This window comes from Taudactylus pleione, unplaced genomic scaffold, assembly GCF_031769625.1.
Source record: "Taudactylus pleione unplaced genomic scaffold, aTauple2 ptg001990l, whole genome shotgun sequence".
Classification (NCBI taxonomy): Eukaryota; Metazoa; Chordata; class Amphibia; order Anura; family Myobatrachidae; genus Taudactylus; species Taudactylus pleione.
In genome coordinates, this window is record NW_028286386.1 from 9,613,229 (window position 1) to 9,626,261 (window position 13,033).

At 44.3% G+C, this 13,033-nt stretch overlaps 1 protein-coding gene across 3 annotated transcripts in view; it reads left to right on the top strand.

The window, feature by feature from the left end:
* Positions 1-12,356, top strand: part of ANO4 (anoctamin 4) — a 267,991-nt gene extending 255,635 nt beyond the window's left edge. For all 3 annotated transcript variants that reach the window (XM_088465536.1, XM_088465538.1, XM_088465537.1), the window contains 2 exons: positions 3,953-4,175; positions 11,842-12,356. In XM_088465536.1, the coding sequence (XP_088321662.1) occupies positions 3,953-4,144 (192 nt within the window). In that variant the 3' untranslated portion in view covers positions 4,145-4,175; positions 11,842-12,356. The remainder of the gene's footprint in view (positions 1-3,952; positions 4,176-11,841) is intronic.
* Positions 12,357-13,033: the final 677 nt, after the last annotated feature.

The following is a 13,033-nucleotide window of genomic DNA, read 5'->3' on the forward strand; positions in this document are numbered from 1 at the left end:
CCGCAATCATGCGAGCAGTTCTGGCTAAAAGACACCCAACTGACGTGGTCGATGACGCTGCTTTGTTAATTATGCACACCCTTAAAACGCCCGTTTTGACCTTTTGGCACGCCTGCGTTCTGATCTCCACTCCCCGTTTTCAAGCACCTTCCCCTGTTACCACCCACAAACGCCTCACTCTGTCACTCAAATTAGCAGGCATTCGCTATTTTGCGAGCACACGATTTTCGACCGCACTGACTGGTTCGCGCATGCGTACTAAAACCCGTACGCATGCGCAGATGTGCGAACATCGCTCGGAGCGAACGAGCGGCCGCTTACGAGCGGCTCTGAATCAGGGCCACAATTCACAACACAGAAAAGAATTTTAAATTTTTTTTGAAGTGCACTTTGGGGGTTACACCACCCTTTAACAGACGAGCCAGCCGGCCCTTTACTTATGACACAGGCGCACGCTTGGCGCTGCTCCTTTGTTGATGCACGTGCGGCTACAGCGCACACAATTCACAACACAAAAAAAAATTAAAAATTCTTCTTTTCTAAGTGCACTTTGGGGGTTACACCACCCTTTAAGAGATGAGCCAGCCGGCCCTTTACTTATGACACAGGCGCACGCTTGGCGCTGCTCCTTTGTTGATGCACGTGCAGCTACAGTGCACACAATTCACAAACACAGAAATAAATGTTTTTTTTGCACTTGGGGGGAGCACCCCTGATGGACAGATCACCCCCTGGCCTGGACAACACTACAGCACCCCTTTAGGACTACAGCCTTTATAGGACACTGCACAACACAGCCCAGCCAGCCCCTATAGACTTTTGGAGTGGACACAGCCCCTATTGGCAACTGACTGCACAGCACAGCCCAGCCAGCCCCTATGGACAACAGCAGCACAACACAGTCCAGCAAGCCCCTATGGACAACAGCAGCACAACACAGCCCAGCCAGCCCCTATGGACTTTGGAGGAGTGGACACAGCCCCTATGGACAACAGCAGCACAACACAACACAGCCCAGCCAGCCCTAACTCCCACCCTCCCTCTTCACTGTCCATAGGCGGAGTGAGAAATGGCGCCGACGCGGGGACCTTTTATAGAATCCATAACCCGCGAGATTCGGAATACGGGATGATGACGTTTTGCCTCTATTTCAGTTCTGAGTCAGGCGGGAAAGCCCGAGCTGGACTCGGTTGCCGACTCTGATCGGGGGGGTTCGGATTTCAGAAATCCGAACCCGCTCATCCCTAGTATGTATGTATGTATATATGCGCATAACATACAGGTGGTTGTTGTTTCGTTCATATCTATGATTTTTGTCCAGACAGCAAACAGCATCATCTCAGTCAAAGCTCCATGAGAAGTGATTAGTGTATTCACGTCAACCACCTGTATGCTATGCTGTTAATAAAACTATATTTTTTTATCAAGAAGACTGGGAAGTGCTTTTCTTGAAAAGGATTATATATTCAGTAGCCTCAGAAGCCTGATTTTATCTTCGCTTCGGTCATGCTTGTGCAACTAGAGACTCATAAAAAAGCTGTGGACATCTCTCCCACCAGCCTGGGACTCATTGAGTGCTGCTTATTCTGGGGGGACTTGCAGCAGGGTGACACTGTGCCCTTCACTGATCTAGTGCATGCATAGACCCTCGTCCTTCCCCGGCAGCAGCACCCCTGGTACACTGCATGGGAAGTTACTGTGCCAGACGGGGGCTGACACAAAATAAATAAAGGATGCAGCGACCTCTCTGGAATCCTCTCCCCTCCGCACAGCCACTCTCATCAGTGTCATTATATTTTCTGGCTCCGCACCGCTCACACAGTGACGCCATGTGATGTGACATTAACCCATGCAGACTGTGAGATTATACATGATACATTCTTATTTTCCCCCTGTACTAATAAGCAGAATTCCTGCTCCACCAATACCCAGGTGTCAGTGTATATGGCAGCCACCCATTGTGACTGGGCATCTCCAGAGTCTGTGACCACACAGCAGTGCTGATAACTCCCCCCCCCCCCCCCCAGACTAGTACCCCTGTGCCCAGCCATAAACGCTGTCACATACAGCATAAAAGTCGCTCTAACACAGAGGCAGGTGCTGTTGGACTCCAAGAAACGATGATACACTCCATGCTGAGTGCTGACTGCCTCTGCTCTTACCATGGGAGGAGAGATCTGCTGTGCGATTGATTAACCCTCTAGTGCCAGTGTGTGCCATGAATGAATTGACACTCATCCCCCACATAACACCTTCCACTGACACTTTCCTCTCTGCACCTCCTTGGATTGCCTCCTCATCCCTTTAAAACTGGACACATGTAAATTACACAGGTCATGTAGCTGATTAAAGCCAGGTGAAATGGAGACTTGAAGTCAGCCAGCCACAGAATCTGTGTAATTCATAAGTGTCCAGTGTCCGGTTTTAAAGGGATGAGGTGGCAACCCTAGCAGCTCTTGCCAATGCCGCACACTCCCCACACTTGATTTAGGCGCCTTTGTGCCAAGCAGTGGACACACCCATCCACGGCATCTGTACCTGGTGATTGGCAGTTCCCAGTCCAATATCGTGGCTAATTGATTAACCGGGGGCTATTCATTTAGCCCCGAATCATGGCCGTTGGCAGCCCTTTTTATGAGTTTTTTTTTTTCAGGAGCTCAGCAGGCTCTGAAAAAAAATCCCTGTAATTGGAAAGCAGGCAGCAAAAACACATAGGTCCATGAACTTATCATGGATTCTATGTATATTTGCCTGAAAACAAGTAATTTTTCAGGCGGGTAAAAAAGGCTTTAATTGAATTGCCCGTTGCTAAAGAAAAAATGCATTATGTCCTGTTTTATTCGCCTGAAAAGTTATCAGCGGTAATTGAATTCCCCCTTAGTGTGTGAGTGTATGTGTGTGTGTTACCTTCTGTAGATTTCTCTCATTGGGCTCTATTTACTACAATCCGCATATTGAATGCAGATTGTAGTGTGATATTACCGAGTGAATTCGCATTGCGAATTCAGGCAATATCACAGGGATTTACTATAAATCCCTTGCAGGGACAGAGCTTGCGATAAAGCTCTGTCCCTGCGGATCCCATCCGCACTCTAGTCGCGGTATTTTCGGAAAAAATACCGCGACTAAGAGCATGCGCCGACCGACCACTGCTACTACCCCCCCACCGGCGCTAAGCCCCGCCCCCGGCGCTAAGCCCCGCCCCCCGCAATTGCGGACCCCCGCGAACCCCCCTCCCCCCCGTGACCCCCCCTCCCTTCATTACACTTACCTGCATCCTCCTGGCCTCCGGTGATCTTCTCCGGGCTTCCCGATCAGGTGATCTCCCATACTGCACTGGGGCCCGATCACCTGATGGCCGGGCAGCAGTGCACTGTGGGAGACCAGCTGACCGGAGAGGAGCCATCACCGGAGGCCCGATCACCGGTCCCTGGATTCAGGTAAGGAAAAAAAAAAAAAGTTTAATTTTTTTTTCTTTATTTTACAGCAATCAGCTTGCGGTCTGCTTAGACCACATAGCTGATTACTGGTACCGGCTCCCGCCTCTGCTCTCCCCGTTAGAGCAGAGTGGGAGCCCGGTAACCGGGGGAGACCCTGGATAACGCCACCTCCAGGTGGCGTTATTATCACAGGGCTTCCCACAGTATTTTTTTACAATTTATTTTTAGTAACTGTGGTCGGATCACATTTCCCATTACAATTATGGAAAATGCGATCTGCTTTACTAAAAATAAGTGTTACTGGGGGTTGGAGTAGAATTTTACTAATTCTACTCCAATTGCCCTGTATTAACTACAGGTGATACTAAAATAATGTGAAAAGGGTGTGAAAACACCCTTTTTCACTTTATTTTAGTAAAAATAATGTTAATAAATAGAGCCCATTGTATTGTGTTGAAGAATATGTCTGCTATTTTGCAAATATATCATATTACACATTCTGTGTGTTCCAGCATCTGGTTTTTTGCATAAAGAATCTGATCTCCTACCTGATACCAGACCTTCCTAAAGACCTGAGGGATCGAATGCGGAGAGAAAAATACCTTATACAAGAGATGATGTATGAAGCCGAGCTGGAGAGGGTACAGAAGGAGAAGAAAGAGAGGAAGAAGAATGAGAAATGTCAGCATAATGAGTGGCCCTAATGGGGAATAAAGTGAGACAATATTTATCAAGGTACAATTACTGATGACAGCTGCGGTGCCAGTGTACAGTACATTACAGCAATAATATCATCTAAATACTGCAACAAGGTGATCACAGGGGGTCTGTAGGCCGGGGAGGCCATAATACTGATCAGAGCCGTAACTAGACTTCCTGGTACCCTGTGCCAGAGAGAGCATTGGCTTCCCCCCCTCCCCCCATTTTTTAAATAGGGACATAAGAAAGTGCATCTGAAAAAGGATCACGGCTTCATGGGGAAGGTCCAGGGAAAAGATAGGGGAGGCCAGGAGCAGCTGGGGATAAAAGAAGAGGAAGCTACAAGTGAGAATGATAATAAACAGGAAAATTGACAGGCCAGACAGCGCCCCCTGCCCCAGGGCCGTAACTAGGGTGGTGCGACCAGTGCCATGGCACAGGGCACCGCACGTTAAGGGGCACTGTTTGGGTCTGTCAATTTTCCTGTTTATTATCATTCTCACTTGTAGCTTCCTCTTCTTTCATCCCCAGCATCTCCTGGCCTCCCCTTGCTCTTCCCTGGCCCTTCCCCATGAGGCCATGGCCCTTTTTAGGGTGCACTATCTTATATCCCTATTTAGAAAATGGGGGGGGGGGCACCACTACTTTCTCTGGCACAGGGCACCAAAAAGTCTAGTAACTGCTCAGCCCTGCCCTGCGATGCACTACCCCAGTTTCGGCCCTGATACTGCTATATACTGTAGCACAGCATCAATGCTCATCACCATAACACTGACACGCCAGGACTGGCAGCAGGCTGACCCAGAGAGCGCAGGAGCGTGGAGTGGAGTCTATTATCCCACACAGTAACAAAATACACACTGATAACAATATAGAATATGTAGGCTATAGGATTGAAAATGAAGGACAAGTGTGACCCATCCTGCTCTAGCACATCTGTGGTCCGTACAAACTATGTTCTTGCATTTGTTCCCAGTTCTTATAATGCTTACAGCTATAGAAGTCGTCTGGAAGTATGATAAAGTAATGTATATGATTATCATGTCCACAATAGAATATTCTCCCCAGTTTATATAGTCTGGATAACTGGACGTTCACCAATAGAGGCAGGTTTTGTAGGATAACTGGGTAGAATGCGATGGGCACTGTAAGCTTAGTGACAGAACTCCAATTTTCATGAATACTGTCATTTAGCAGATGTTACTCCATGTATAAAATACACCTTTTATATGGAAATCACAAATGCGTAGTTTCAGTGTTGTCACACTCAATATCACTTTAAGGTGTTTAAAAAACAAAATGGCTGTTTTTATTTTCAGTTGGTGGACTTTCTATTATAAAGAAATTGTTTACAATACATTTTTTAGTCTTGTATCTCTACATTGGCAGGAACCATCATAATTCAACTCTATATGTGTCTACTCCCTCTCTTTACACCACAGCCACTGGTAGTAGGATAAGTCAGTCAGTAAGGAGATAAAAAATTGTCAAATAACTGCTTAGTATTTGGGACCAAATGACTGGCATAGAAAAGAGGTATTCTCTGCACAACTGGCAGTAGTGCGCATACTGTAAGACAGGGCCGGCCAAAAGGTCGATCACGATCTACCTGCTGCAGTTCCTGGGAATGCTGGTTTCTGAAGTGATCAGAGACTAAAGAAGCCTCTGATCGCTTCAGAGGCCAGCGTTCCCAGTGATGCAGTGCGCGGGAGCGTGGGTGACGTCATGACTTTACCCACGTCTCCCGCGATGTGAAGAGCCTGCGAGCCTGATCCAGCCAGCGGCAGGCAGCGGATGACTACGCGGGAGCGCTGGCCAGGTAAGTAATGCACAGGGGAGGGGGCACCAGTACTGCAGACACGGCATAAGGGGCACTACTAGGGGCATTGGTGGGGAACAATATAAGTGGCATTACTGGGGACACTGCATAAAGGGCACTACTGGAGGCACTGCATAAGGGGCACTACTGGGGCACTGCATGAAGGGCACTACTGGGGGCTCTGCATAAAGGGAACTACTGAGGGCACTGCATAAAGAGCATGGCATAATTGGCTCTAATACAGGGGGCATTGAAAATGTTCACAACTACAGGCGCATTGCTTAAGGGGCTTTAATACAGAGGGCATTATGTAATGGGTACAACTAGGGGGGCATTGCATAAGCGGCTCAAATACAGGGGGCATTGAATAAAGGGCACTACTACAGTGTGCATTGCATATGGGGCACTACTACAGTGGTCATTGTGTAAGGGGCACTACTGTGGGCATTGTGTATAAGGGGCAATAGTCGGAAAATATAGGTGCAATTGAAAAAAAAACTTTTTGCTCAAAAATATTACACAAAAGCACACAAAAAAACAATAGACTGATATTTATTTAGCTGGGAAATCACAATTGCCTTGGACCCTGAGTCACAAGTTGCTCCAAGCTATTTTTTAGAAAAAAAGCAATTACCTGCAATACCAGCAACTAATCAATCTTCCATGCATTCCTCCCCCCTTACCCTGTTCACATTCCAGATATGGCTCTCTATATTAGACTTTTCTACATATATGGCTCTCCATATTAGACTTTTCTACATATATGGCTCTCCATTTTATACTTTCCATATTAGACTTTTCCACATATATGGCTCTGCATGTTAGACTTTTCTACATATCTGGCTCTGCATATTAGACTTTTCTACATATATGGCTCTGCATAATAGACTTTTCTACATATATGGCTCTGCATGTTAGTTTTCTACATATATGGCTCTGTATGTTAGTTTTCACCAGCTATGGCTCTGCATATTAGACTTTTCACCAAATATGGCTCTGCATACTAAACTTTTCTATATACATGGCTCTGCATATTAGATTTTCTACATATATGGCTCTGCATATTAGACTTTTCTACATACGCTACAGCTCATTCATTGCAATGCACCCCCAGATTCATAATTTTTTCTGTAAAGGATGAACTTGATGTGTGTGTTTTGCACAGAAATGAGGCCAATGTTGTGACTCGCATGTGCGACATTCCCCGCAAAGCCACGCCCTCTAACCGCAAGGTCACACTCCCTAACTGCGAGGACACGCCCCCTAATTTTGGGCATGCAGCCGCTCTGTGCTCAAAGGTCCCTCTTCCTGAGGTAAAGAAGTTGGGAGGTGTGCTAACAGACGGATAATGTCTGATCCCCAAAAATAAACAAATGATGTCAACAAGGTCACGAGGTGCTCGTAGTGATATAAGATATATGCTCAATGCTGTTTTGAAACAGAATAGTCAACACATACACAATGGAAGAATTCGACTTGTGATACTGTGAACACTTGTGAAAACGTGTAAAGTGGTCTCGTAAATGGCTCCCAGGAAGGCGTTATCAATCAAAAAGCAATCTGCCATAGTCGCTTTGAGAAATGCAGGGCACAGTTTGTGTGAAATCCCTCCGAGGGTGACACCCGGTGCGACCCGCACCACCATAGCGACGCCATTGATGGAGGAGGTTCCTTTATAGTCTGGGGATGTTTCGGAGGTGGTGCAGTTGTTGACTTCGTAAAAATCGAAGAAATCTTGCTGCGCCATACAGGGGTGTCACTAGGTATTTTTAGGCTATGCATATTAGACTTATGTAACTATATGGCTCTGCATATTAGATTTTTCGATATATAAATAGCAGCAGACGGGCGGCACTCATAGGGCTTGTAAATGATCAGGAGAAATGCTCAACCTTTTAGGTCATTTTAATAGCGTACCAACGTTTCAATCCCACACAGAGGATTTTTGTCAAGGCTTAACACATACATACCCCATAAAAACACTTAAATAGGGAACCAACACTCACCATATGCTGAAGCAAGGCGCCACAAACAGGAAGAAGCAACGTCATCCTGCTGCATCCTGCAGCCCACGTGTTCTCCACCCGCGTCACGTGTGGTAACTAAGGCAACGCAGAAGCCAGCTCCAACCTCGCAGGGACGCAGGAAGGGATATCGGGGCTGCATCGCGGCAAAGCTTTGCCGCAAACAAAAGGGAGCGATGCCATCCAGCCGCGTCCCGCAGTCCACACATTCTCTACCTATGTCACCTACAGAAACCAAGGCAACCAAGATGCCAGATATATATATATATATATATATATATATATACAGTCAGGTGCATAAATATTGGGACATTGACAGAATTTTCATATTTTGGCCTCTATTCACCACCACAATGGCTTTGAAATTAAACAAACAAGATGTGCTTTAACTGCAGACTTTCAGATTTAATTTGAGGGTAATTACATCCAAATCAGGTGAACGGTGTAGGAATTACAATGGTTTCTATATGTGCCTTCCAAAAGTAATGGGACTATCACCGCAAAGGCTATTTCATGGACAGGTGTGGGTTATTCCCTTGTTATTTCATTGTCAATTAAGCAGGTAAAAGGTCTGGAGTTGATTCTAGGTGTGACATTTGCATTTGGAATCAGTTGCTGTCTACTCTCAATATGAGATCCAAAGAGCTGTCACTATCAGTGAAGCAAGCCATCATTAGGCTGAAAAATCAAAACAAACCCATCAGAGAGATAGCAAAAACATTAGGTGTGGCCAAATCAACTGTTTGGAACATTTTCAAAAAGAAATAACACACCGGAGAGCTCAGCAACTCCAAAAGACCTCGGAAGACCATGGAAAATAACTGTTGTGGATGACAGAAGAATTATTTCCCTGGTGAAGAAAAACCCCTTCACAACAGTTGGCCAAATCAAGAACACTCTCCAGGAGGTAGGTGTATATGTGTCAAAGTCAACAATCAAGAGAAGACTTCACAATAATGAATATAGAGGGTTCACCACAAGATGTAAACCATTGGTGAGCCACAAAAACAGGAAGACCAGATTAGAGTTTGCCAAACAACATCTAAAAAAGCCATTACAGTTCTGGAACAACATCCTATGGACAGATGAGACAAAGATCAACTTGTACCAGAGTGATGGGAAGAGAAGAGTATGGAGAAGGAAAGGAACTGCTCATGATCCAAAACATACCACCTCATCAGTGAAGCATGGTGGTGGTAGTGTCATGGCGTGGGCATGTATGGCTGCCAATGGAACTGGTTCCCTTGTATTTATTGATGATGTGACTGCTGACAAAAGCAGCAGAATGAATTCTAAAGTGTTTCGGGCAATATTATATGCTCATATTCAGTCAAATGCTTCAGAACTCATTGGACGGCGCTTCACAGTGCAGATGGACAATGACCCGAAGCATACTGCAAAAGCAACCAAAGAGTTTTTTAAGGCTAAAAAGTGGAATGTTATGCAATGGCCAAGTCAATCCCCTGACCTGAATCCGATTGAGCATGCATTTCACTTGATGAAGACAAAACTGAAGGGAAAATGCCCCAAGAACAAGCAGGAACTGAAGACATTTGCAGTAGAGGCCTGGCAGAGCATCACCAGGGATGAAACCCAGCGTCTGCTGATGTCTATGCGTTCTAGACTTCAAGCTGTAATTGCCTGCAAAGGATTTGCAACAAAGTATTAAAAAGTGAAAGTTAGATTTAGGATTGTTTAGTTTGTCCCATTACTTTTGGCCCCTTAAAAAGTGGGAGGCACATATAGAAACCGTTGTAATTCCTACACCGTTCACCTGATTTGGATGTAATTACCCTCAAATTAAATCTGAAAGTCTGCAGTTAAAGCACATCTTGTTTGTTTAATTTCAAAGCCATTGTGGTGGTGAATAGAGGCCAAAATATGAAAATTCTGTCAATGTCCCAATATTTATGCACCTGACTGTATATATATATATATATATATATATATATATATATGGCTCTGCATATTAGTCTTTTTTTCATATTTCAGTGTGCATATTAGATTTTTTCCTTATATGGCTATGAATATTAGACTTTTATACATATATGGCTCTGCATATTAAACTTTGCACTATATATGGTTCTGTATATTAGACTTTTCACCAAATATGGCTCTGCATAACATTCCTGTAGCCAAATATGGTTCAGCATACATTGGTCTTAACCTTTTGAGCTGGCTCCTAAATGATAAACATTTTTGCGGACACTTGCTAATTCTGGACCTGCTTTTGAGTCACACGTAGGTCCCAATGTGCACGGATCTCACAGATACCACCATGCTTCAGGTGCCAAAGAAAGAAACTAGTGTGTGCGCATCCGCCAGATCAGGTGTCAGCACATGGACGGAGATCACTAGTGGGTACATAATGACCAGTCCGTCAGCTAACCACTCTTTCCATCAAATGGGCATTTCTCGGTGACGACCATGCAATGGCATGGAACTGTTCCGTATCATTGGTATGTCAACCAACTTCAGTGCTCAATTGCCGCATGTGCATATTTATTTCCGCCAGATCATTTGCACCAAGCAATGGGGCTGGTCTACGTTCCAATGCTAATGACGATGATCAGGACAGGCTTCCATATGCAGAAACCCGTCCCGCTCATCATCATTAGCATTAAGACATCCGTAGCCAGACGGAAAGCGTCCGCGAATGTGTGTGACTCAGAATTAGCCCCACTGTCCTGTGAGCTGTTTTCTGATCGAGAGCTGAAGTGGGCCTGCTGCACAGATTCATCCACTTCATTGAGTATAGAGCCAGGCAGACTTTGTTAGGCACTGACTGGAAACTTGTATTTATGATCTGCCACAGTATCTGCTGATCACTGTTTTTAACGCAGTAATACGTTTCTCCATCTGTATTGGAGGATAGGGTTAAGTGAAAAAGCAAAATCTATGAAAAAATACAAAAATGGATGCGTTGGGTTTGTATAATGCAGAAGCCTGTGTCACGTGCAGTGTTGCTTGCAATTGAGCTGTGCAATGTGTCTGTCAGTAAGGCATGTGAAACTGCTCGTCCAACACCTACCATGTAGGGGCCCCCAACATGAATTCTGCCCAGGGCCCCATTCTAAAACTAACCATGTACCCCACAAGAGATGAATGTGCCACATTCTGATGTCCGTTTATAGTGTACTTACTGTATATTGCTATTTTGTTTTTATATCTATGACACTAAACTATCTCCAAAGTTGTGGTGATAGAATACAGCTCCCCGACAACAGTTTAACGTGGACACATAAATTATGCACAGTGTAGACAGACATTATTTTTTGCTGAACCAATATTCATTAGGAAAAGGGCACTAGTTGCTAGTGAACTAATAGGCTTTATCCGCATAAATTTTGGTTCAACCTATTTTCTCCACTGTGGGTACGCACTGGTTCTAAATATAACAAATGCTGAATATGCTTGATTATGGTGTACTCTACCGGAGTGCACTACAGGTTCCCAGCAAATCTCCCAGCCTCCCAGAAGGCATGCACTTGTTACTGAATGAAGACGCATTATCGGCCTATGGGGCTGCTGGGTGTGTGTCATTATTATGCTAATTATATGAATAAGTCCTGCCCTTCTCAGAGTATACTGAGTGAGCGTATTAATTCGACACATAAGGAAGGTATGCAAAATAGGCAAGATATATTTGGGCTCTTCTTATATAAGGGGAGATGTACTAAGCCTTGGAAAGAGATAAGGTAGAGATAAAGTACCAACCAATTGGTTGGTACTTCATCTCTCTCCAAGGCTTAGTACATCTCCCCCATATACCTAGGGCCATCTATAAAATAATTTCTTCTTTCTTGGAGAAAGACATAAACTAAAATCATCTAATTACATGATTTACTTTCATTTACAGAGAACAGAAGTCGGTATCTTACAACTTATTGCATGGAAATAAGATACAAGGCCACGACACAACATTTGCACCCAGCAACTGATCTACTGTGAAATGATCTTGCAATGTGACATTGCAGTGTTTCTAGTTACACAGCGAGCATGTGATCACTGGAAGACACCCTCTGCTATTTATACTCTATATACAGAACTTTGTACTTTGTACTTTTTATTTTGCATTTTGCTTCCTGTGTTTTACAAATGTGAATATTCCCACTAGTCTTTGACTTCTAGGATATCTTCCATTCGATCACCAAACTTGGAACTGCAAACCTGTTTACAGCGCAATATGTTTTTGTACTTCAGAAGTTTCTGAGGAAAGTTTCTATATTGTTGTACATCATATATAAATGTAAATATATGTACATAGTTCAAGAAGCCTCATTGTTTGTACATAGCCAAAACTAAAACAGAGAATGTTCAATTTTCAAACTGAAAAGGTTCTTGGGCATAAAGCCACATTTTATGCTTGTATAATGTGATGCAATAAATTAATTATGCACAAGAAATTCTTTCATTTGTACTTATTCATGCGATGGGTTCTTACAGGGCCGGCTCTACCATTAGGCAGCTGTCTAGGGGCGCCAGGATCTGGGGGGCGCCACAGAGTCTGTCCATCACAATATTAAGGATGTGTTTGAAAGAGACATTCTTGTTGTACTAAATGCAGGTGGCGGCTGTGGAACCAAGATGATGCATTCTCACTTTCACCTGATAGGTTGGAAAGTGGGTATTGGTGGCGGTGGGACCTCAGTGGGCTGCAGTTTTGCCTAGGGTACCGAGAAACCTTGCACCGGCCCTGGGTTCTTAGTCACTGGCATTGATTGTCTCTTGAGCATGGAAGTTTTGATAGAGGCAACACCTATTGGCACAAGAATGCCTATCATCATCATCACCGTTTATTGATATTAGGACCAGAGATTCCGCAGCAGCCCATAAAACGGAACTAATTAGCATAGAAGTGTACCACTTACATTATACACATAGGATGTGTACCACTTACATTATACATATAGGAAGTGTACCACTTACATTATACACATAGGAAGTGTACCACTTACATTATACACATAGGAAGTGTACCACTTACATTATACACATAGGAAGTGTACCACTTACATTATACACATAGGAAGTGTACCACTTACATTATA